Genomic DNA, 27,084 nt, shown 5'->3' with positions numbered 1-27,084 from the left:
TAACAGTGATATAGGGCATTAGTTGCATAACTTCTACCAAATGAGTGGTCCTCACTTGTGTTTTAAATGTTCACATGAGTTTTAAGGAATGTTGCACTGAATACACTATGTGTTGTGTTTTCTTTTCTTAGAAGAAATTTGTTGTCCTAGAATGAATTTTGTTTTGCAGTTTGGGGTGGTTTTATTTTTAAACTAGGTGTCAAAAATGCAGGGCAAAAGTATGATATGTGCAGTTAAAACTAGGGACTAGAAAGTCCAAACTGCAGGAGTATCTGGAATGGTAGTAGAGTGACAGGTTTAGTGCCTCTAGTGATTAGTTTACACTTCAGATAAGTAAGTCGGCTATAACTGGGAAATGTTGGCCCCTTTCTCTCCTTCTATTTTCTTATGAAAACTGAAAGCTAGATTACATACTGGGATATTGGATCTGGAGAAAACTAGACGTACAACTGTTTTATTTGGGGCAAATGTTGCATCTGTTCTTGAGTTTGTTAATCACTTCTGTTGTATGTTTTCCCTAGCCAGAGTCTCTCAGTTTAAACGTCTGTGGTGCTGTTACAGCCAAGGGCTGATACAAACTTTCTAATCATTTTTGAAAATAATAGTTGCCTTCAGATCTCTGGAGCATTAATATGCTGTACTCCAGGACTTAGTAGCTAGTCTTAATGACAGTTTTTAATTTTTCCACAAAAGTATTAACCTTTTATAAAAACCTTAAGATATTAAAGCCAGGAGGAGAGTATTTGATATTATGTTTATGGTGAATGACTTGAGATGTTTATGCTAATACCTTCCCCTTGATTCTGTCAGCAGTGGAATTGTGAAAATGCAGCAATAAAACTAATTGGGTTAGAAAAATTGAGACCCAGACTTGTCTTGTGTAAAAAGTGAGGAGAGACAATGTGCTGCAATCAGTTTTTTCTGTACTAATCGCAGTGCAAAATAAGCTAACAATTGCTGTATACATACACAACATATTTTACCAACAAACTGTTCTGAATATCCTGGGTTGCTTCTGTCAGGAGAACCTCCATAATGGTGTAATGTATGTCACAAAATATTGTTACAGTTTGGTTGCTTCCAGAGATCCTCACTGAGTTCTCTGTGTGACTGACCTTGAGCCACAGAAGAAAGAGAATGGATGCTCCTTGAAATCTGAAATCTTTAATCTATAAAGGCAGCATTTGTCATCTGTATAGAATTTTTTTTTGGAACCACAGGTGGTTAGTAATTTTCTACTTGGAAAATAAACTCAAGTGTCCAAGGAATGCAAATTATGCAAATTTTTTCTTTTATTTTTAATGAGTGCAACCTCCTGACAGTGCTTGACCTTTCTCCTAGATTATCTCACTGTTAACTACAGTAACAAATACAAAAGAGAAAATTGGATTAATATTAAAACAAACAAAAAACTCCACAAAAACTAACTCCCAAATACCCTACATCTCTATATTCTTGTCTCATAGAAATCCTTAAAATATTTATGTTCATAATTGCCTAGAAGGTTGATTCCAATATAGGAATGTGAAAATTAGGATATATTATGTAAGGTCTAAAGAAAGCATCACTCTGCCAGATTCTCCCATCATGGTGTGAAAGGGCATCCTGCAAGGCTTAGGGCACAGCTGTATGGGGTGGAACCCTTTTCAGTACATGCACAGTCATGGCTGTGACATTGAGCTCCTTGTCCAAACTTCAGTAATACAGAGCAGAAGAGGATATCTTCAGACAATGTCTTAACAGTTGCTTATTTAGTGTTTTAAATGCCAGTAGTGCAAGCCCTTATAGATCAGACAGAATTTTGACAACTGCATCCATGTTAACACAGATACACGTTTATCATACGTCAGCTAGGAATTCAAAAGTACAGATCAGTACATTTGGGACTCCTGTTATGATATAGATACAGAGTGTGGAGATACTTTCTCTATCCTCTTGCTTTACAGGGTTGGCTGCATGAAATGTTGACTTGCTATGATGCTGTTTTCCACTTTATTTCAACTGTTGGGCCTGTGCTGGCTTAACTTTTCTAAGCAAAGTGCAAATTCTTTGCTAAGATTTATCTTACTTGCACATACTGTAAAAAGAAAACATTAAAAGTCACATTTATATTGGTACATCCATGTCAAAATCCAATTTTCCTCCTCATGCAAATAGTTTGTGTTGATAAATTTGTTGTGCTTCAAGGTAAATATCTAAAACAAATGTTCCTCTTTTTTATTATACTGTAAATCAATAAATTGGAGATTGATTTACTTCTACACAATTAGATGAATGTTTACATTTAATTGGATATTGTTTTCTGTGTTTAAGCTTAGGCTCATAGTTCATTAAAATGTTTGTGGGGGCTGTAGTTCTGTTAATGAAGTGTGTACTCTGGGGAAATTATATATAAACAACTATTTTTTAATGAGGCAGAGTTCAGTACTACATCAGTTTAGTCTGACATCCTCTATGGTGTCTCCAGGAAGACATGAAATGGGAAGTGATAATAGCATGTGTAATCACATGACTGAAGAAATGATGACCCATTTTAGAAAATCTGTGGAATGGTAAATGTAATATCTGACTGTATTTTATTAGGCTATTTTTAACTTCTGCTATACTCAATTTAAATATTTATCTTTAAAGAAGTATTATAATCTGTTATCATTGGAAATTAAGCTTATTTTGATTGAAATTTTGCTAGTTGTATCTTGTGAGCTTGTTTTGATTGTCTTTTCAGCACAGCAAATATTATCCTGAAGAGATTGATAGAATTTACTGCCTCCCAGGAGGTGTTGGCCTGGTTTGGAAGGGAAAAAATAAAACAAAACAAACTAACAAACTGACAAGGAGAGAGCCCTTACCTTATCAACAAATCCAAGTCTCCCTCCTGCCCCCAACCTTGTGGAAGGATCTTTGTCTAAATAGTCATTCTATATCCGTCTGTAAAGCTTCCAGTTCTTTCATAGGTAAAATACTTTTCCCTTGTCCATTCTGAATTGCAGGCTGTTTATTTCAGACTACATTCACCATTTTTTCCAGTCATTGTGAAATCTAATCTTTTTCTCTAAAGTATTTCAATCCCCTGAGGCTCGATAATATGTTTGACTGACAATAGGTCAGGTCTATCAAATTCATCTTTTGTTAATGAAAAGACTGAATGGTATGAAAGCAGTCTAAATAGGCCCAAAATGCAGAATACTAATGTGAATGTCTGTGTGATGATCTTAGTAAAATACAATTTTGCTAGTGTATCTTCGAAAACTGATTTCTGAGCATGTCCTTCCAGAAGGTGTATGGACTATTTTTCCTGAGTTGCTTATGAGACTGTTCAGAGAAATGCAATTTGAGAAATGCAGCACTTTTTATTTTTAAAACGTGTGTTTTCAATTTAATTCATTATTGAAAGGCTTATATATGCCTGCTGCATTTTCAAACATCTTTTGCACTTTGGTCTAGAAACATTTACCAAGCTGCTGTATTCTCTTTGTATCCAGTGCTATCAAATACACCTTTATTTAGCACATTGCTTTCATAAATGCAACCAGCATAAAACTGGGTAACAACTAGCTCATATACTATAAATTATTGTGGTTGTGGTGAATACTGTTGTTTCTTTTCCAGTTCTCATTTTCTCTCATCTTTACATTAATCTCCTTATATCTTACTATTTGGTTTTATTTCTTTGTGTAGAGTGTAATATATGGCCAGTGATTGATCTCAAACTTACAATACAGAAAAATAACAAGAACAACCAGAAGAGGAACAATTGCAGTAGTATGTATTTTATGTCTTGCATTGAAATTCTTTACCATTGCAGAGGCAGAGATTCTCTGGGCTAACAGGGCTTTCCTTGATAGTCAAGCAGATTTTTTGCACTGTTCATGTTTTAGATAGAAATGAGATTTAATGTTGCTATATGTTGTTTGCTAAGGTTTCATATTGCATATCTTTAGAAAATGTTTGTATTTTGCTATGATGATTCCAGGTGTTAACATCTGACCTGGAAGACAGGGAGAAGCAGCAGGAAAAAATGCTGGACCAGCTAAAGGAGATACAGAATTGCTACAAGGCTTGTGAGAATGGACGTAGACAAACTGAACTCCAGTCTGCTGAGTTAGCTCAACAGGTTGAAGAGAGTACCAAGGAAGCAGAACGGTATCTCACTGAATACAAGCATTCAGAAGCACTCAGGCTGGAGACTGAGAAAAAAAGAGAAGATTTGAAGGTGAGAGCACAGGAAACCATCCGCCAGTGGAAACTGAAGTGTAAGAAACTGGATCGTGAGTTAGAAAAACAAAATCAAACTATCAGTGAACTGGTGGACAAGAATAGTCAGGTAAGATTGGTTGATTTTTTTTTTTTGTACCCTTTCCCTTTGTTTTACAAATGAAGAGAAGGATCTTATTTATGCAAACTGTGACTTAAACTGCTTTCTGCCTTAACTTCTGGACCTCTTCTGTATAATTTTCAGAACTTTTTCTTTGAAAAATCAATTTGAAAATTGATTGTGTAGAATTTCTGGGTTTTTCATTTGTCTTTGTTCAGTATGGCAGACCACTTATTCCTCTCTTTTTCCTCCTCTAAAGTTTCTCAGGAAGAAACATGGGTTTTTTGATTTTTGACTTAGAAGAATTCCCTTATTTGTTCAGCTGCTGACACTGTTTTAAACACAAGCACTCACATCAATGCTAATGCTTATCATCCTGTATCAGAATAATGGTAGAAGCCATCATTCTGTTGGCAATGAGTCTGTGGGTCTGTATTTTCCAGTGGCTGAGTAAAAAGTTGCTTGTTCTTATAGTGGCTAATATAGTGCTAGACTCTATGCTGTGAGCTTTTATCTTAACTTACATGCTCTGCTGGTGCGGTCTGTCGTATTGCTTTTGTTTTTTAGTGCTATACTCTCTTTTCACATATTTTGTCATGGCTTTTATCCAGTTTAGTTTACTAAATCTGATGGGCTTGAGATGGCTCCATCCTCTGCTTTGTCTTACTCGAAGATTGAGGTTTTCAAGGGCTATATGGTATGCAGTATGGGATGTCTATTAATCCTGTGTTGTTTCTGATCCTGTAATCTGTTCTGAGATTGGTACATGAATGCAACCATGGTCAAAGCACAGGAGAAGTCAGAATTGGGTTATTACTGAGTTAAAATTAATAAACTCTAGCAAATCTAAACTGTGATTCCTTGGTTTGCTGTTTATCTCCTGAGTTGCCTATCATATTCCTCACTTTTTATTATTATTTTCTCTATCCATGCTCCAACAATTCATTCTATAGTAATCTTGGTTAGCCCTAGGGTTGTCTGGGGGCATAAGATTCTCAAACATTTAAGAAGCTGGTCACCTCTTGCCTAAGAAAATGGAGGTTGTAAGGAAAGGAAGAATACCTGAATCATTTTGAAATCGTATGTGTCTATCAAATGGACAAATAAGCAAAAAGTAAAGGCGAGTTGTGAATAAGCAGCAGTAGATCCCAAAAAAGTTCTGAAGTCACTGTTCATGTAAACACATAGGTCTTTGTAGAGGCACTTGATAGCACTGTCTGCACTGAAATTTTCTTTGTTACATGAGACTCCTTGACTTGGATTTTACCACTTTTTATGTGACAAATATATTCACATGCTAAATGCAGTGCTTAAACTTTGTCTTAAGCTCCATTTAAGAAATACCGTCAGTATTTTTTCTTACTTTTAAAGTCGTCACCATCCTGCCAACAAGTTTGAGGTAATTGTCACTGGTGAAGAAAGTTTCTTTATTTGAAGATATGCAATATCAAATAAACTGTGTGTCATTGTGAAGGAGAAAAAAGTACAAACGATATTTCATGTTCTCAGTATAAAGTTGGGAACAGTTTACATACAGGAATATAATCAATCTAGCTGCAGTATTTAGTATAAACTTGAGGTAACTGGATGAACATAATTTAACTAGCTTTGAAATATACAGACAACATCTGAGACAAGATTCTGTAAAAATAATAAAGAAAAGGAAAAAATGGCAGTCTGTTGTCTTTGATTTTTGTTAGAGGACTTCAAAGGGTTGATGGAAAACCTTCAAAATTGGATTGCAATCATACCTTGCAATTATGAAATTTTTGAAATATTTGCAGACAATGGATGGGCTATAGAGAGATTGTTTAGGTTTCATTCTTTTGGAGTTACTGGGATAATTTAGTTAAAGTTTTGCCCATGTGGTTGTCCTTAATATTGTTTGAAAGTGGAGTTTCTAACATCTTGTGCCTTTTGAAATATATTTTCTTTTAAGTTTGTAATGTAGAAAACATACTCAAAGCAAGTAACTTGCGGGTTTTAGTTTGAAATTTTTCTGGAGTTTCGGTTTTGGTGGTTTTTTGGGTTTTGGGTTTTTTTAGCCAAATCCTTCAAGTAGAATTACAAGATAGGTTTAGGAAGGTCTTTTTGTTTGGTAGGTTTTTTTCTGAAAAAACCCATGATGGTCATCAGTCCATGTCCTCAATTTTTTATTTTTGTATTTTGCTTTGCATTGCTTATTCTTGATGTAATTGCAAATAGTTTTATTTTTAACTGCACACTTTTTAACCTGATTGCCTTTTTGTTCTGAATTATTTCAAATAATTTTGCTATATCCATAAGAAATGTGCATTCCTTGTGGAATTGGTGAAAATTCTCAGTAAAATTTAGTATCAAATTTATTAAGTCACTTTAAAGAATCTGATATATCCGAACAGATTGCCCAAACAGATTGCATAGTCTCTCTCACTGGAGATATTCAAGAACCATGTGGATATAATCCTGTGCCTGTGCTCTAGGATAAGGCTGCTTGAGCAGGGAGGTTAGACCAGATGACCCACTGCAGTCCTTTAAAGCTTACACATTCTGTGATTCTGTGGTATTTTTAACATGAAATATGTCAATGTTGGAAAAAACACCCAAACCCTTAAGATCCTTAGGAAAATAGTGGAATTTTCATTACATTTGACTGATTTTTATTTGGGAGATGATGTCATTATTTCTTGGCTTTGATGCATATGTGAACCAAGCTTTTAACTGCTGTTGATTCATCTACTGTGCATAATTTCAAAAATAAGTTAAAGTTGGTATACTTCATATGTAGTATTTTAGAAAATAAACAAAATAAATCAGCATATGGAGTGGACTGTGAGTAAGGTGTATGTGTCCAATAGTCCTGCCTGTATGCTGCTGCATTGCTCTATTACTTTATTTTCTCCATCTTGCTATTTGGAGGAACCAATAAAGAGACACTTCTCAGTCTGCAAAGAGAGAGTGTGAGAAGCAGAGGATTAACCAAAACTATCCCTACTTAGAAGGCTAGATAATTTAAGGACAAGGCCAAGTGTGAGATTGCACATCATCTGTGTGTAAATTTAAAGAAACACTGAATACATTTGAACTAAGTTCATAGCAAGCAAAAATTCTGTATTTTCACATACATATGTTAATTGTTCCATAGACATTCCTAATGTCTAAGGCCATCTTACAACAATTACCTTTAATTACTTCAGATCACAAGGGATTTTTTCCTTCTTTCCTAGGCCCTTAAAGAAAAAGATGATCTGAAAAGTCAGCTTCTCTCAGCTATAAACCAAATAGAAAACCTGCGGAAAGAGCTGAATGATGTGCTTACAAAGAGAGCCCAGCAGGAAGAACTCCTCCATTGTAAAGAGGTAAAACTGAATGAAATGGAGTCACACCAGGGATCTCTTGAAGAAGAGATTGAAGAAGTTCAAGGTACTGTAAAAAAACTGGAGAATGAGTTGAAAAAGCAGGTCTTTCTACAAAATCAAATGCAAGCCGAGAAGGAACACTTGAAGACAGAACTTGAAACTATTAACTTGTTCCATAAAAAAGACCAAGAACGGCTGCTAGAAATGCAAGCAGATGTAAAAAATTTAAGTGCTGTACGTGTGGAACTAACAAACAGAATAGCAGAAGAGGAGAAAGCCAAAAAGGAATTACTTAAGAGACTCTCAGACCTCCAGAAACAGCAGGAATCTAGTCATGAAGAGATGACTTCAGCTAACAGGCAGCTGAAGATGGAAAGAGAGGTTCACCAACAGGAGTTGGCAGATCTTAGATCAGAATTACAAAATGTGAAAATCAAACATGAACAAAATGTTCAAGAACTCATGAAACTCCTTAAACAAGAAAAAGATGATGCAGAGGCTAAGATTAGAATGCTAAAGGTACTTATTATGAAGAATTCCATTGTCAGACTTCTCCCCTCCTCCCACATAGCCCACACACAGCCCCTGCCATTGAATGATGAAAGTAATAAAGCATGGGCTTTAAAGCACTTAACACACGTTTTTGCAGGCCATTATAAAAGTTTAAAGTTCAGAGTAAATAATGTAACAGTACCAGTTTTAGGTCAAAATCTTAGTTCAAAAGTAGTAAAATAGGTATGTCTCTGATCACAATAAAAGGAAATATATGAAGCTGTAATGTTCTAATACGGCAATCAGATGAAGTGCCAGATGACTGGAAACGGGGAAGCATTGTACCCATCTTCTAAAAGGGTAGGAAGGAGGACTGTGGCAGCTACTGACCTGTCAGTCTCATCTCTGCTCCTGGGAAGATCATGGAGCAAATCCTTTTAGAAGCTAGTCTTAAGGCACATGGAGGACAGGGAGGTGATTTGGAACAGCGAGCACAGCTTCACCAATGGCAAGTCCTGTCTGACCAGCCCAGTGGCCTTCTCTGATGGAGTGACCACATCAGGGGACAATGGAAGTGCTACAGATGGCATTTATATGGACTTCTGTAAAGCCATGTGTCTTGGTTTTGAAAGACAGGTGTCTGCTAAGGAAGGCAGAAGCCTCCCTTGAAGTGGCAGAAATAACCCCTTTTCCCTCTGAGTTATTATATTTTGAAATCAAGGGCCTTTAGGCAAAGATGTGGGAAATAGGAATAACAGTTCTTTACTATATATATATATATACACATATATATATATATATATATATATATATATATATATATATATTTATATTTATATAAAACCAGCCAAACAAACAACAACTATGGCAGTAACAGCAAACAATCCCAAACCCAGTCCCAGCCTTCTCGGCTGTCGGGCCCTTTCCCCTCGGGTGCAGTTCCGCTCGCAGCCGGCAGGGGCGCTGGCGGCTCCCGGTGAGCAGGGCAGGTGCGATGGTTCCCCCGCGGCTGCAGGGGGCGCTCCGGAGCGAGCTCGGGGAGCACGCGGCACTGGCGGCCTGGGATCCCGGGAAGGGAAGGAACAAAGGCTTCACAAACCCCTGGGCAGCCGATCCCGGACTCTCAGGAACAGCAGGCTGGAGCGGCGGGCACAAACACAAATCCCGGGTGGCAGACGAGATGTATCCAGATGGGAAAACCCCACGGAGGCCCAGGCAGGCAAGGCGAGCAGGGCTACAGCGTAGCGAAAGCTCGAAGCAGCAGCGGGGCAGGGCAGCCACAGCCCGGCCTCCAGCAGGCAGGGAAAATGGCTTTGGGATCCCGGCGTTGTTTCCAACAGAAAAAGAAAAAAAAAACGGCCGAGACGAGGAACCCGCAGCTCCTTTCTCTGCAGCTTCTCTCTCCGGACGCTCAGAGCAAACTGACCCCACACCCAGGTGTAGACAAAGGAGTAGCCAGGCCCGCCCCATCCCCCTTTTTGTCTTTCTTAAGTACAGCTATTTGTCCCCTAGCAACATGCATATGGGAGAAAATTCCTTTAACAGGAAAAAAACCTAAAACTAAACTAAAACCCCAACACCGTGGATGTGGTGCCCCACAACATCCTTCTCTCTAAACTGGAGAGAGATGGATTTGGTAGGTGGACTGTTTGATAGATAAGAAAGTGGCTGAATGGTCACATGCAGAGGGTTTTGGTCAACAGTTCAGAGTCCATATGGAGTCCCAATGTACAGCAGTGATGAGTGGTGTCCCTCAGGGATCTCTGTTGGGACTAGTGTTTAGTTATTTAATGTATCATTCATGGCTTAATAATTGACAGTTGACAGAAACCTTTAAGTGAAGATAGCAATAAAAAACCCCCTAGGCGGTTCTTAGTAGAAGGATCATTAAGATTAAATATTTTGACAGCAGTGCTTAACACTGGGGACTTAATTTTTAGTGTGTATAGCATTATTTAACTGGTCTGTCCAAATGTGGTTTTTTCTTTGGTAATGACATTGAGATTAAGAGTGTATATTTGATATAAAGTGGAGGGAAGGAAAGTGTATTCTGGATGCGGATAAGAAAAAAATAAGTTGATTGTGACTGTGTTCTTCTATGAAATGGCAAATCCTACAGTTAGGACCTTTTTATTGTTACTGATTGTTGAACCTAGATGGAGTATTAAAAAAATTCACTTCCATTATTTCATTTACAGTTCCATGACTTTCCCAGAATCCTAAATCTACGTATATTTTTTAAGAGTGGAAGGCTTGAGGGAGGTGAATTTTCTAAGATATTAGAGTATGCAACTGTTTTAGAAGTATACAAAATGATAGTGCACAAGATTCTCTTGACTGAGTGACTGTAAATGAAACAAAATAGGAAATCATATCCATCTCTAGGAAGATCTGATGAGAACATGTCATTCTGCAGGTGATTTGGTTACTTTTTGTCTGAACTCATCATTACATTACATTTGGAGTTCAATTTTATGGAAATACTTTTCTTCCAAATTAAGGTAAATGTAACATGCATTTTATCCTTTTTTTTTTTTTTTTTTTTTTAAATTTAGTGTTAACGTAGCGTTTAGGGAAATCCAACAGAAAACGTTGGGGTTTTTTAAACCTTTTTTTTTTTTTTTCCAGACTGCTAAGCTTGTGTCTAGCAACCAGTTGTCTTTTAATGTTACAGTAATAATTGACCTTATTTATGTCTCAGCTGCGTCCAACCTTTGTAACTGTTTTTGGAAAGGAATATACATATCCTGTCCAAAGATAGTTAAAGCTTTAAAAATAAAGGTCAGTTGAGAGAGACTTGAGGAGTAAAGGGAAATTTAATGTATTTGTAGGATCCAAAGCCTTAAACTTAAAAGAGGATGCATTTATGAGTTACTTCCAGGAAATCAAGGGTGCAGAGTCCTGTGTTTAGAGGACTAACTGCTGCATAGATTGTAAAAAGGAGTGACTTTCGATTTTTGTTGTTCTTTCCTCCCTTGCCTCACTTTTGCCTGGTTTTCTGTAGTGTGGCACTGGATTGAAAATTTATTAGGTAGTTAAGGATTTTGTGGGATGGTAGGGAAGGTACCATAAAAATACTGTATGATGGAATAGAACTGGAGAACATAGAGTTTTTGAGATAACAGTGTTAAGGAGGATCTTACTGTCTCATTACAGAGATTCTGATACTTAAACTTTTAATTTGGTTTCTTCTAGAACATCCTAAATGATTCCCAACCAATACCTCTATGATGTCTTATTTGTTATTTAAAATTGTAGTTACATTAGTCATAGGAATTCAAGTGGTTTGCTTAGTGGTCCCCATTCAGCTATATGCTCAGAAGCTATGGATCTGTCCCCTAATTCTAATACATACCCTCATTTGCTTTAAAAACATGCTTCTTTTCTTAGAATGATGACGTACAAAATGTCCTAATGCCTGACAGTATGGAAGTATTTGTAGTATTAATCTTTAATCTAAGGTTATATAGAGATATGTATCTATACGTATAAAATTGTTTATATGTGTGTATTTATTTTTTAATTGTTTTCTACACATTTTCCAATTGTGCCATCCTTCTTTTCCTGAAGATTGTTAAGTGTTGAAATTGGGTTCAATAAAGATCAGTTAAATTACAGTCATATCTGCCTTGTCCAACCTGAAAATTAATAAGTATTAATTTTCTCTTTTGTGTCTCAAGGGTAATATAGGTGAGGGATTTTTTTTCTTTGATTGTCTCCATCTACAGGTATTATAATGCAATTACCTTTTAGTAGGAACTGAGAAGTTGATTTTTATAAGCATATTCACAGAAAATGTTTTGGGCATTGCAGGCTTGTCTTTGTGGTCATAAGTCTTTGTAGACTGTGGATGCCAAAGTTCTTTCTAAAATTGTCCCTTGGAAGGGTTTTTGTAATCCCTTTAGTGTCTAAATTAGTGTCTACATTTAGTGTTTAAATTAACTCATAAAACTTCTCTCCTTGCCCTTCTTCCTTACAGAAGTTATATCTATCTTGTAATTGGGAAATAGAATTTTTGCTTTTCCTCAGAAGGAAATTTACTTTGCAGATGTATTTTTGTGTTTAACTGCATCCCACAATTCATCTAATAGGAAACTGGTTTTGAGTAATGTGTGTGTTAATTTGTTCTTTGTTATATTCTTTTTTAAATTCTAGATACTGTAGAGCATTTCTCAAATCTTTCATTTTCAGTCAGTCATTTTTTTCATTTTTCTGTGTTTTCTTCATTTTTCTCTGCAATGTTTTCATGAGTAGCATTAATCACACAAAATAGTAGCACTAAACCCACACAATTACAGAACTTAAAAGTACTAAGTCTTTGCAGTTGTTTCCTTCCAAATATAAATTTAGTATTTGTTCCTGAAATTAAATGATAGTTTTAGACTTTCTGATTCCAAATTATTTCAGTAATGGAAAAGTTGCATAAATACTAGGCTTCTCAGGATGATGTAAGCTGATGAGTGTAGCAGAGTTGAAATTCAGAATCGGAGACTTCTATTTTCTGCTTTTAAGCACTGTTTGGTTCTTCTACTCTGTGATGCATGTTTTCCGTGTTCAGATAAGTGATTGCACTTAGTATAACTTAACTCAATTTGATTTTTTACATTTACCATTTGGCAATAGCGTTCCACTGATTTAAAACTGTAGAGTTTGTGTGTGTTTTAAAATAACCAGTACAGTGACTTTGTAATCTGTTTTCCCTTTACCATCAGATGGAACTTTTAGAAGAGAAAAACAGAGTTAAGACTCAGTCTCGACAACTGGAAAAAATAAAAGTTGAGTGTGATAAATTGTCAGAAGAATTAACCCAAAATGAAGAAGAAAATACAAAACTAAAACGGAAATGTGAGTCTGTAAAACAAGAACTGGAGAAAAAGGTAAAATTAACTTATTTTAACCATGATTTGTTTCTCTGCTGATAATACCCAAAATAAATGATGGATTATAGAAATAGATGGTAAACCTAAAAAAGCCCAGCATGTACGTATTAAAGCATATACCCTGTCATACCATAGTACACAGTTTCTGTATAAATGAAAGAAGACAAAAGTGCTTTGGCTGAGTTATGAACTGTAGCCTTCCAAAGATTTGCTAATATTATTTAGGACTAGAAATATAAATCCTGTTGCTTGCCTGATCTCTAATATAGGTAACTAACAAATGTTTAACCAACCACTTCTAGTTTTCTTCATATTTTTCTTCAAGAAGCAGTGGAGGTCTGAATAATTTAGATGTAATTTGAAGGAGATATGCAACATAAGCATAGTAAAAGAAATTCTAACTAATGTTGGGGTGGAGGATTTTTTGTGTTTTGGGGTTTTTTTTGATAGTATGGAGATAGTTTAGCAAGCTAAAGAAATTCCAGGTTTAACATTTTTCTGTCAGGAAGTGGTTTAGAAGTTCAACTTGTCAGACTAATAAAGAGTATCTGAAATGAGAATTCAAAATGCGTTTTTTCTATGTTGGCATTTTAGTTCTAGCATATCTATTATTAAGAAAACGTGTTTATAGGGGCGTACATAGGCTTCTGTAGTCTGTTGTGACCTAGCTCCAACCTTACCTAATGTTGGGAAGACACTGTTTTTAGACCAAAATAATCTTTTATCTCTAAATTGAAAAAGATCAGAGGAGTTTTTAAGCGTGCAATCCCGTGGTCTCAACTTTTGAAGGTAAATGCAGATGGAGACTTGTACTAGATTGCATTAATAGTTAACTTAAGAGAATATTTGCTATTGTGGTTTTGTGGCTTGTCAAAAGGGGTGTTAGGATGGGGGAAATAATATTACCTTTTGAGAAATCTCATACTAGCATAGAGTTGTGGCAATGCAGCAGAAGCTTATTGTGTTACAAAATACTTCCTTTTCCATGCTTTTTATACTTCTAATATCATTCTGTTCTTAATGCAAATACTAATTCAAAGAAGCATAGGTGTTATAGCTACCTTGGATTTTTTTTTTCATGAAAGATGGAGGAGCAGAGAATAATGGTAAAGTGATTGGTTTCTTTCCTTTTACTTCTGCACTTCTGAGTCATTAGTGACTTTGATTCTCCTGTGGGCTCTGGATGTAGAATGTTAAGGAATGTTAGCACACTCAGAAAATCAGGCAGATAAGAAATAAATAAATTTACATATTCTGTTTTAATCATGGTCTTTGGGAATGAACTTAGACATGTGATGGACTGCGTTCAGTGAATAGTTGAGATAACAGAACACTGATACTGGAAATATATACAATGCAATCTTATTACTTTCAAAATACTTACCTAGGTCAAAACTGTTCAGCTCCCATCTTTATAGTACAGAAATACTGGAACCTGTCCATCTGTAAAAATCTTACGATTTCTTCAGTTTGGAATAACTGCCATCTAACTCAAGTATTTTTGTATTAATTAAATGAAAAAATCAGACTGCTTATCAAGTGTGAGTGTCACACATTTGTAGGTCACCTATATTAAAAACACCTCTTTCGCTAATAGAAGTAACACCTATACATATATATGTATACAACCTTCTGAAAGGAGGTAGCAAGGTGGGTATTGGTCTCTTCTCCCGATTAGCAAGTGGTAGGACAAAAGCAAATAGCCTTAAGCTGTATCAGGGGAGATTTAGATTGGATATTAGGAAAAATTTGTTCACATGTTGGAACAGGCTGCCCAAGGGAAGTGGTTGAGTTGCCACCTCTGGAGGTGTTCAAAAGACATGTAGATGTGGTGAAGTTCAGGGACATGGTTTAGTGGTGGACTTGGCAGTGTGGGGTTTGCAGTTGGACTCTTAAGATCGTGGAGTCCTTTTCTAACATAAATGATTCTATGATTCCATGTATATCCCATTCATGGAACTTGTGTTAGACATTACCTAACTCGACGCTGGTGTCTCATAAGAGCAATGTATGCAGATTTCCATCAAATACACTTCAAACTGTTGTACCTTGTCATTGTGGAGGTCCACAATTAATAAATTTTTGAAATTCTTGCTCTTCTCACCATTCTTGGTGCAACTTGCATGCACTGGAATGTGCCTTTAAAGTGTTCACCCTTCACTGCATTACATCCTCCTGATCTCAGCAGCGGACAGGTGTGTTTCAATTTCACTTACTTTCACAAGATAGGTTTTTCTATATTAATTATGATGCATAATTCAATACTTTATGTAATCCAGCAGCAGTTTTGTTTGGTTTTACATGGCAGCTCTATCATAGATATGAAAGAAGAGAATCTGAATTTTAAAAACATATGTAACATATTTAATCAACTTTCTGACATTAGATGATAACATAAAATGCTTTCCTCAGTGCCACTCACTTTCCTATGAGATATTCTTTGAGTAGTTTTCCTTTGAGGGCACACTGCCAATAAAATTTTCCTTCTGGGATCTCTTCTGATGATAGAGATTAGGTGCCTATAACTGATTCAGGCAGAAGGTAATAATGGGAGCATTTGCTCCGGGCTCTTTTTCTACTCATGAGGAGATTTGTAATAGAACATCTATTTTTGACTTTGAGGGTACGCTTTATGATTGTTGAGTTTGCATTTGGTAGCAGTTTCTTCCTAACTGATTTGCAGGATAATAAGGAGAATCAAGGGAGGAACTTAAAAGTGCTATTAGCAGGTAGTATTTTTCCAGGGCAAAGAGTTGAAATTAGCATGACTGAGTATAGTGTGATTATAAGATTGAAAGGTATATTGCTAATGATGTATGTTACATTATTAATGCAATAATTTATCTTTGTTTTGTTTTTCCTCTGTCTCTCCAGGAAAAGCAGATCAGCAATGAAGAAGATCATTTGAGAAAGATGAGCGAGGCCAGACTGCAGTTTAAAGATCAGCTGCGTCACTTAGAAATGGAACAGCAATCCGTTCTCTCCATGATAGGAAGTGAAATTGATGCTGCTTGTGAAATCTTTTCTCGGGACTCCATGGAGAAATTCAAAGTAATTCTAGTTTTAAGTATACTTCACATTTTGTTATTTTCTTAATGCAAGTTTGCAGCAGAACTTGTATGCATTATTGTCAGTGTTGTATAGATAATCATTCTAATAGAGTTATGGATATTTAGCTGGTACAGAGGGACATTGCTAGGTATTAGAATGGGATGCTATGAAGAACTGTCCATGCATTAATTGGTACTGCTTTCTTTTCCCTTTTTTTTTTTTTTTTTTTTTGTGAGAAACCGTTCTCCTTTTTGCTTGTGTGAAAAGACCTTTTATGAGCCAAAATTTTGAGGTAGGTTTTCTTAGGCAGTCTAGAGTTGGGAAGTCCTCAAGAAAGACCTAAAATGCTTTTAAAATTGGGACAAAATGTAAGAAAGGTTTTGGTAAAAAATCACTTGGATGCTTTGTTTTTTTATGTAGAGAACTAAATACTGAAAATGAAAAGAGTTTAAAACCTCCTCTTTTGAGGAGCAGGTCCTTGTATCCAGAAAACTCAGCCCCAAATTTTCAGGAAACTGGTAGCTTGCTGTAACTTTTTTTTCACTATTTTACTACTTCTCCTGCAACCCCTGTCTCCCTGTAGCTTTTCTTCTGAGTATTCTCATTTGTTCCCCAGGTTCAGAAACCACTCTTCCTCCCTTCGTATGATTCTACATGACTAATCCTCTTAAATCAACATCGTACATTTCTGAGAATAAAGAGAACGGAATGTATGACTCAGCTCATTGCCACACTCACAAGTGCTTGACCTGGTGGATTTTTAGCCTTAGCTGCAACCCCGGAGTACATTCATATTACATCTTTTTTTGTCTTGCTATTTAAACAGAGAATACTTTGTAGTTCCTGGTCGTTTGACTGGGCTAGGCTGCTTTTGTAATAGGAATTTTTCACAATTGACACCATTTCTCCACTTACATATGGAGTTGGGATGTTGCAGCACAAAACTAGATGAGAATTCTAAGAAAATGTGTTTGACAAACAAGCTTTCTCCTCTGTATTCTTATAGCTCAGTCTGGCTTTTTATTAAGTTTTGTGATCTGCTCTGGTTGCCAGATTCTTGATCATTGAGCCATACCTTCTTGGATTTGCTTCCCACCTTGTGCAGAGTTTTTGGTTTCTGGATAAAGTTTTGTAGATCCCTGTTTGTACAATTCTCCTTTTTTTTGGTCACTGGCAAAATTAAACTAGTTCTGAATGTGAATTTTTGACTAGACAGCTAATGTGAAAAAAAGTTAGTTTTTAAAAAAAAAAAAAGAAAAAAAGCAGCTTCCTTTGTTATATTGTTCCTCTGCCCAGTACTTTAGGTATTGCCAAGGTTTCTAAAAAGTTTCACCCTTCAAAAAATTGCCCCTGCAACTTGGGTGAGCAAGGAGGAATTTGATGGATAAATACTTGTATTCAGAGAAGTCAAACACTAGGCTTAATCTTCCTTGATAAAAAATGTATTTGTTTGATGAATTTCCAGTAATCAGGAAAGACTTTCTTCCTTCTATGTCTAATTCCCATTTTACGTCTCTGTCTCCTGCTTTTCCATAGGCAATATCCCTCACACCAACAGTACTGAATGATCCTCATCGCTGGTTAGCAGAAACAAAGGTAATAGTCAAAACTCCTGAAATTTCACTGAATAAGCTGATATCCAATATTTGAGCAACCTGGTGTAGTGGGTAGTGTCCCTACACATGTCAGGGGGTTGAAACTAGGTACTAGATGATCCCTGAGGTCCTTTTCAGCCCTAACAATTGAGTGAGGGGGGTGAGTCTGTGAATGGATGGATCTGATTCAGTTGAAGGTCTGTTTAAAATGGCACTTAAAGTGTAAAAGGAAAAATACAAAAGCATTCCTTTGGCAATAATTCTGGTATTTCCAGACTGTTATTTCAACTGACAGAATAGTTTTCCGAATGTTTCTATCAACAAGATATAGCCATCTCTGTAGCAAAATAAATAGCAATGTTGTTATCACCAAATAAAGGCATTGAAGTAAGAGCAGTGATAGCCTTTAGATCTGATTCAAATCTTTTTCAGACAAGTAAAGCATGAAAATGTAGTCAGCGGGTTAAGTTTCTCTTTAGCATTATCACAAGGCAAGAGATGATTTTAAATAAGGCTGGTATTAAATCTGAAATGTATTAGATTGGATTCTTGGAAAATGAACGATTTTTCTTTCCACTTTAAAGCTTTCAAGCCCTATAATGTGGGGGCACATATGCTTGAAAACATCTTCAAGGTGATGACTGTAACTCATAAATCTTGCTTTTCATTTTGTAGCTTTCCTCTAGCACCCTCAACTCACACACATAAGCATATTTCTTACCCATATCTTTTAAAAGAAGAAAGTTTCTCATGATCAAAATAGATCACAAACTCTGGAAGACAACTGGTGTTTTTACTTCATGTAGAAAGGTCAAAGCCACAGGAGAATTGACTTAAGGAAAAAAAATTGCGAATGTTTTCATGTAAGAGAAGGTTATTCATGGTGTGTGGTCTGGGTAAGACTTGTAGACCAAGAAACACTACCACTATAGATAACAGAGACAAGATTGGAATCATAGGAGAAATGTTACGGGGGAAGTATTTTCTTCACTTGAAAAAGTGACACTGACATAATAAAAAGAACTTTCAAAGAGTGCCTAGTAATATTTTGCATACACTTCTCACCTAAGTTTGTTTAGCTGCCAGAGGGAAGTTTAGAATGAATGACTACTTAAAATGCCACTTTTATTTTCTTTTGTCGTTAAACAGGCTGTGTGAAAGTATTTCATTTGATCACTTCTAGATTTACTATATTGATCACAACCTTATCAATGAGATCTTTTCTCCTCTGAGTAAACCTTAAATACACTTTTTTAGAAAGGGGAAATACTTTATATTCTTTCAACATAAAATAAAGAGAAAAAGGTATTCTGAAAGGAAGGCCTATGTCTTGGTGTCTGTGTGCACTAATTCAAAGTGAATTTCCATATCTACCCTAGCAAATTCATACTTCTTATTTAAAAAGAAATACAATAATATAAAAGAAGATCACTATATTGTCTTTTCACATATAATTATCAACCAAAATATGTCTTTTGAGTCTCTTGAAGGTCCACATATGTTCTCGTCATATATCTGAATGTCCCCTATTGTTATTATTCAGATAGATACAAATGAGTAATCTTTAACTCCAAAGACAATTTGCTCAGTGAACATTTATGTCCTTTTATTGTCATTAGAATTCTTTACTTTTTATTGTACCATTTTTTTAATATAGACTAAGCTTCAGTGGCTGTGTGAGGAGGTAAAGGAAAGAGAAAGTAAGGAAAAAAAACTGCGATGCTACTTGCTGCAAAGCCGAGAACAGCTCAAGCACTTTGCACAGATAAAGGAGACTGAACATCAGTCTCTCTTTAAACAGATAAAAAACCAAGAAAAACTTCTGGAAGAAGTTCACAGAGAAAAAAGAGGTATGTTACTGGTTTGATTTTTGTTGATAAAAGGGAGAAAGAATGTAGAATTGTATTAATTGTAATTTCTATGGCACATTCAGATGTATTTTATCAACTAGTTATTGCAAACTGCAATGTGCTAGTGATAACCAAGAAAAATGCTAGGTTTGTGGGTTTTTGTTTTCCTTCGCTGACAAAAAAGGCAAATGCAGTCAACTGTGTTTCAACCCATTACAGTGGCTGAATAACACAAGAGTTTACATCATGCACAGTGGATATAGAAATATTTTCCAGCTGTACCTTCTGGGACATTGCACGACCCGGGCAAAAAGGGTTGTACAAGAGTCTGAGGCTGTCTGAGTTAGACTGCTATTTGCATAGCTCGCTGTGTCGTGGTATGATCTTTCATGGTATTCTCTTCCCCCAGTTTTGAAAGAAAGGTGTCACCTTTTAGGTTTTCTTCAGAAATCTTGTTCCAGTCTTTATTCAGGACTCCATACTGATAGAACTGGACAGAATAAGTATTCTCTTCAATTATTTTGTTAGTTGTCACTTTGTGCTGATTGATATAGACTCAGATAAGCGTAAACTTTTAGCAAGTGTAGTTACAGCTTCTAGTGGCTGACTTACTATTGAAAATGTTTTGTGAAATGTAGCAAAACCAAAACTGCCTGATTTTGGCTAGAACAAAGTTAATTCTCTTCCTAGTAGCTGAAACATGCTGTGTTTTGGATTCAGTATGATAGTAATGTTGATAACACAGTGATGATTTAGTTGTTGCACCCTAAGTCAAGGACTTTTCAGTTTTCCATGATCCGATAGTGAGCAGGTGCACAAATAGCTGCAAGGGAGCATGGCCAGGCTGGGGGAACTGACCAAAGGGATATTCTGTATATTAGAACATTATTCGCAGTATATAAACACAGGGGAGTTGTCTGGGAGGAGCCAATCACAGCTGGAGAAGGGGCTGGACGTCAGTGGTGAGCAGTGGTATTCTACATCACTTGGGGTTTTTTTGTTTTTATTTCTATCTTTTTTGTTGTTTTCCTTTTCTTTTTTATTTCTTTTTTATTTTTAAAATTTTATTATTTAATTTTTTAATTTTTAAGCTGCTTTTGTCTAATCCCATGGGATTTAGCTTCTTTCTGATTTCTCCTCTCCATTTCAGCAACAGGGTGTGTGTATGTGAGCAAGTGTCTGTATGGTACTTAGTTGCCAACTGGGATTAAGCCACCACCACAACAGCAATAACAGATAAAAACATTCTTGTAAATATTTTATAGAACAGTGCTGGTTATTTGTTTTAAAAGAATTGTAAGATTCTGTCAAAATTTTCTTCTTCCATTTACAAAGAACTTTGAAAGAGAACGTGCTTTGATCTTTCAAGCTTGAATGTTTCTATTGCTGTCCTTCATTTGTTAAGAAAGATGGCACACAGACCCTGATATGACATTAATAGTGCTTTAGTGTTTTTATATTTGAATAATTATCTACTAAGATGATCTCCCTGAAGCCTTATTTGCCTTTTTAATGCAAGTGCATAGGAAATAAAGCAAACCTTACTTAGATCTCTGTTCTATTGTACTTATTTAGTTTAGACTTCGTGGAACAATTCACAGCCTGCATTTAAATTTCAAGCTGTAGGTCAAGTTATTATGGGCAGTTATTAAACTGAAAAGAGTGGTAAGAAGTAATGTTGTTAACTGAGCACAAAAAATAGTGTGTAATCTTATACCTTCTTTTTATAAGGGCCCTTTCTTTTTTCCCCTCCAAGTATGCTCAGTTCCATTTGTTACTTCACATACTACAACTTAAGCAGTTTTAAGTAAATGGTGTTCTCCTTTGTCTTCTCTAGAGGTGGATGCTAGTTAAAAGTAGGTAAGAGAAAGGAAGTAACTGTTAAATAGTTGTTAAAGTTTTCTGTGTAGCAGAAAACAGTAAACATTGTTTAAAATTCCACTAAATAAAGAATGAGAAATAGAACTTACAAAAAGGTGACACAGTGCCAACAATGCAGGCCAGTGTTAGTTTTAAACCCTGGGATCAGGATACATACACAGGATCTGAGGATACATGGGTATGAAGATAGCAACAGAGGAAGATAGGTAACCTTGACTGCTGCTAGTGGATTTCCCAAGATATCCTCCTTGCTGTCTTCACTTAAAAACATTCATAAAACATTAATTTTTGTTTTGAATTTTATTTCTGATTTAAATAATTGTAATTTACTGTTTGATGGGGAAATAGGGAGTCAGGAGTGTGTTCATAAGCAGCTATCAAGCATCTTGTTGTCTCTTGACATGCCATGGTTTTTTAATGAGCTATAATTTGAAACCTGGTCATGTAAGGTGGTGATTGGTAGGGTGTTTTTTGGTGTGTTGTTTGGTGGGATTTTTTTGTTTGTTTTTGGGCACTGCTATTAAAATAGTGTTGGAGGAGAGATGCAGGTACTTCCAATTACACAGCCAATTATTTATATACACAATTAAGAATATTCTTCATGTCTGTCAATTTATAATTCACTTTGTCATGTTTCATTTTGATTAGATCTGATAATCAGCAATCTTGTGCATACAGATGAAGTTATCATGATTTGGCTCAGTACCAGTGTATTTTTTTAGCTTTAGCCCTGTGGTGTTACAGCCCTTCCAGGAGTGTGTCTGCTTCTCTTAATAGTATTCAAGACTTTATTAATTCAGTAAGTGTTCATTCTAATTAGAGATAGGGAAATAAAATACGTCTGAGCCCAACTTCCTGTTGTCATTAATTTGATAAAATAGTTGGTAGTTACTGAATAACTGATAGATGTAGCAGAAGCCACAGTATGGCTGTCACCTGTATGGTGTTCAACGTGCAACTGTGCAGGGGAGTACTGATGCGATGATTAAATATAAGAATGATAAATTCAAGTAAGGAATGTGCTCCTCTAAGTGACAAAGGGATAGTTGGTACTCTTTCAGAGATGCTGGTCTGTAGACTCACTTTTCTTCATGAGTGGGCTTAGTATGAAGAGTAGGAATATGATAATAAAAATTGGAGCCTTAAAAAAATTGGTAGCTTTCTTGGTACGCAAAAGGGAATAGCATTGGAATAGTTTAATTTCATTTACCTGATACCAAGAAAGGAAATATTATGTATTATTTATTTTTACTGCTTTTAAATCAATTTTGAATTTGAAGCTAGAGTCAGAAGTTCATAATAATGTTTACAAACATTGAACAAAATTTTAAGAACTTTTTATTAGTGCACCAATCGGCAGGTTGACTTGGTATTTAATATAATTTTCTTGTACCACTAATTAAATGACAGAGCATGTGACAGTGTATGCAAGAATAATGGAGCTACAATCTCCACATGAATTTAATTGGTTTGTTTTACAGTCATGTCAACTTAGATTGTTCTTTTTAATTTGAAAATTATGACCTTCGTTATACCAAGTCAGTTTTTTTTTAGAAATTGTAGAAGATAGGGAAATAATAGAATGTATATCTGTTAATGTGAGTTTTGAGTACTGTTCTTTGTATCAAGTGATTCATTTAAATGTTTTAAAAGGGTTGTTTTTATTTTAAAAAGGGTGCAAGACAAAATATGACTGCTTTTATATCTTGAACAGATACTCTTACATACTGAATGAAAAGCCCAGCCTTGATTATGATGCAAGTAGTAGAATGTAAACATGTAAATAGTTTAATGGATCAATGACTTGAACATGAAAATTGGAAAAACTACTTTCCCAGAGGGGAAAAAAGAAAACACAGGTAAAAGCATAAAAAAAGGTGTTAAGCCAAAAGGAGAAAGCAATCCATCAAAATGATAAAAAATTTAAATTTAGGATGCAGAATGCTGGTTGGCTTTTGTTTCTTAAACATAGAAAATGGAAGTACTTACACAATACTAAGGCACCCAGTAATGAAATTTTGGGCAAATCCCAGGTGCAGGAATTAAGCAATTGAAGGCAGAATGTATTTAATTGATAAAAAAGAGCCCTTCGCTTTTTTATTTTTTTTTAAACACCAACGTATCCTTAACAGTATTGCTAAATTAAATGGGTATTCAATCAAATTTGATCAAATGGATGAAAATATTTTCTGCTGCATTTGGAATGACACAGATTTTAGATGGGAGCATTTTATCAGATTCTGTGAATAACCATGAATATCCATAGATGTGGTTGAGTGTCTCCACCGACACAAACCACTTGTCTGAGTACCTGATATAGTGTGAAAATACTCCATTAATTTAAGTTCACTTATGTCAGAATTATGAAAATGAGATAGAGAAATTGTATTCTCAAGAAATTAATTTGTTAATTTCCTTTCAATGGATCTGATAATGTAGTTTACTCCTGGAGTTTTTTTGGGAGAAAGAATAAAAATAGAGATTTATGGTGGACATACCAAAAGTAGGTAGGATAAATATTTAAACTGCTTTGTTGATGAACATGTTTAAGGAAGTTTTATTAGCTTAAATAGGCCTACTAAAACTTCTAACTATGGGGTTTTCTTGTCTTTTCCCTTCACCAAGGCGTTTGTAAATACCTATGATATTGCAGGCTTTTGAATCCTCCTTGTGAATCTCTGTAGAAGTGTTAACATTATCACAATGGTACCTGTGGTGGTATAAACTGGCTGTCCATGTGGTATAATCCTGAAAAATACAAGTAAGCTAACATAAAGATTCATGAATGAGAGAATAGAGAATGAAGCAAAGTACAGTTGTGAAGGACAGAGTTTCAGGATTGTTTACAGAGTAGCAGAAGTTTCATAGTTACCTGGTGATGCTTCAAGATCAGCTACATTTGTCTTCCATTCTTGGTAAAAGTATCATGCTGGAGACTTTAGAAATTCAGAAGTCTAGCAATATTTATGAATACAGAAGAACTGAAGAGGATGTGGGTTCTGATTTCAGGTTTGCAGATTTGTACTTTGGATACAGTTCACTACTTAATATATTTTTCTAGCATGCTACACAACGAGATATTTCAGTAAATAACAACTTAGATTCCATTTTTCCTCTTAGAGTGATTTTGGTCTCACTATCAAATTTATTTCAAAAACATTGCATTAGGTATTCAATCTGTTAACAAGGGTATGAGGAAATAAAACACATAAGTTCCAGTTTCTTAACTAAGCTTCATTTGCATTCTGGAATCACTGAGCATGCCAAGGTGTTCTTAAAATAATTTAAAAGTTAGTTTAGGTAACAAGTATTTTTTTTATTATTATCTTTTTAATGCCATTGTCAAGAATTGTACCCAGGACCTAGCAAAAATTTCTTTCATTTACTGCATTTCTATATGGTCTAGCCAAACTGTGTAGTCTGAAAAGTTCATCATTCGAATCAGTGAAAGTCTATATTTGATCCTGGGTGCACCCATTGGTCTTAGAAGCTCAGATGTACTTTAATTGCCTTTCCAAGAAAATTTTGGAATATATTGACATTTATATAAGCTAGACATAATGTGTTGTATAGTGGTGGACATGAAGTCTGCACAGTTCTTTTATTTTAGGATAATATACTCCTACTTCAGAGAAGACATGGATAGTCAACACATAAATGTTTAGCAAAATAAGACCTGACATATTTGGCAAGGCCATATCTGTTCTTTTTTAATGAAACAATGTTAGTGAGGCTGTAGTGATGTAAGAAGAGCAGGTGCATTGCTCCTATTTACAGACTGATATAATTTATCTCAAAATATTCTGCAAATATGCTATTTTACACAACGTCCCAGGTGATGCAGGACATATTCTGTACCAGTTCTCACTGTCTACTGAGATAATACTCTATAATCACACTTATATTGTTACATATTTAGAATTTCTCTTTTACAGGTTATACTGCTAAGTAAAGCTTAAGAAGGTAACAGTTCTAGTCCTGAGCTATGATAGACTAATGTTAGATGCTTTTGTCACAAGCACAAACCTGAACTGGACAAGTCTGTGCTGTTTGGCTTTATGCATTAAGTTTATCCCTCATGCATTTATCATTGTGCATTGTCTCAGATTTGAGGATACCAAAATCAAATTTTGAAAGACTTACATTTTAGCTGGCTATAGTGACGGTATCATCTCTATGAATCTTACAGTTACCTCTAGTTTCATCACTTGCGATGAAAACAAGTATATTTTACAAAGATTTTGGTAAGTGATTCCTGAAGCAAGACACCAGTTTATTTTAATTTCTTTTTTTCTGTTCGGTTCAGTCAGGATTATCTGTTATTCATTTGCTGTGGATAATGTACACTCAAAAGAGCCTGTTATATTAAAGTAGATTAAAAATGTAGGTAAAACTCTGCTTTGACAAAACCTAATATTTCAAATTATATTCCTGGTTTTTTCTACTTTAAAGTCAGTAAGTCCAATTTTTGTTTAGAAACACTAAAGCAGAAAGAGCAAATTTTAAAGTAAGAGACAGTGTAGTGCATTGAGTGCAAATACGCTGACACTGAGGAATCTGTTATTAAACTGAGGAAACATATGAAATTGGGAACCAGTGAAAATCAAAATAGTCTGAAATCTTTCTATTATGACCTATTATATTTCATTTAATAGTAAAATACATATGCTGTTTTGAAGACAACTTAGTCTGATTCTGCCCCTTCAGCTTTGTTTCTTTCTTTTTTATTAATTTTCTTTTTCTTATATATTGCATGATATTGCCCTTGTTTGAACAAGAGTCCTTTCTGTGGCAACAAGAAACATCACAAGGTATTTTCCAGTCATCTTTTATTGAACAGTGATCGGGAGCATCAAGTAGAGAGAACACTCTTTTAAGCATACATACAGGAAGGAATCTGAAGGATTTCAGAGAAACTCTTCATTGTACTTGGTTTTCATAGTGAGCTTCAAAATGCATAAAGTTGAAATATCATTACTATTAAAATTATTTATTTCTTCTTATAAGTGTTCTTGCCCTTTAAATAATGTTTGGTTTTTTTAATGTGATGGGGGAAGGAGGAGGGAGGACTTCTAAGTTATTTTAAACTTTGCCAAAATGAACCTGCGTTCAGATTCCTAGAAGAATGGAAATAAACCCAAATCATTTAGAAATCTTACCCTGTGGAATTTTTTTAATTGGAAAACTGGAAATATCTGACTGGACATGCATTGCTGTAATTATCTAGTATTTTTCTGGAGCCGTTTCCATTTGACATTATCTTTTTATGCACTCATGAAAATATGGCTGCCATTGTGAAAAAGAGAAGGTAAGAGATGGGATCAGACTGTAGCTAAGATGTTTTCAAGACTTCCTTTGATTTCTTTTTTCTTTCTGAATCACATAGTTTAGATGATTTTCTGAAACTTATGTACAGATTTTTAGTTTGGAAAGCATGATGAGCCCTTTAAATTGCTGAGTTTGTACTGCTCACTAACAGTAAGAGACTAAATTTGTTAGTTTTACTTCTGGGTTTATCTGCACATATTGGAAACTAAATCAAAATTAACAAGAGTAACCTGGGGATGGGGACTCAGTATATATTAAATAGTTTAAATGTATTATTTGATCTTTTCTTCCTTTTGTGAATGATGACTTTTTTCTTTAAACCAAGCTAAAATAGATGGTATTCTATGAACTAGT

General features: G+C 35.3%; 1 protein-coding gene across 1 annotated transcript in view; it reads left to right on the top strand.

Moving 5' to 3' along the window:
• Positions 1-27,084, top strand: part of CEP128 (centrosomal protein 128) — a gene marked incomplete at its 5' end in the record, with an annotated part of 104,864 nt that overhangs the window by 29,673 nt on the left and 48,107 nt on the right. The window contains 6 exons of the mRNA XM_082283912.1: positions 3,974-4,324; positions 7,522-8,172; positions 12,858-13,022; positions 15,900-16,076; positions 17,613-17,672; positions 19,329-19,521. Of these exons, the coding sequence (XP_082140038.1) occupies positions 3,974-4,324; positions 7,522-8,172; positions 12,858-13,022; positions 15,900-16,076; positions 17,613-17,672; positions 19,329-19,521 (1,597 nt within the window). The remainder of the gene's footprint in view (positions 1-3,973; positions 4,325-7,521; positions 8,173-12,857; positions 13,023-15,899; positions 16,077-17,612; positions 17,673-19,328; positions 19,522-27,084) is intronic.

Source organism: Coloeus monedula (assembly GCF_965178545.1).
Source record: "Coloeus monedula genome assembly, chromosome: 6".
Taxonomy (NCBI): Eukaryota; Metazoa; Chordata; class Aves; order Passeriformes; family Corvidae; genus Coloeus; species Coloeus monedula.
The sequence above is the reverse complement of the archived record's forward strand: the minus strand, read 5'-3'. Positions and strand labels throughout refer to the sequence as shown.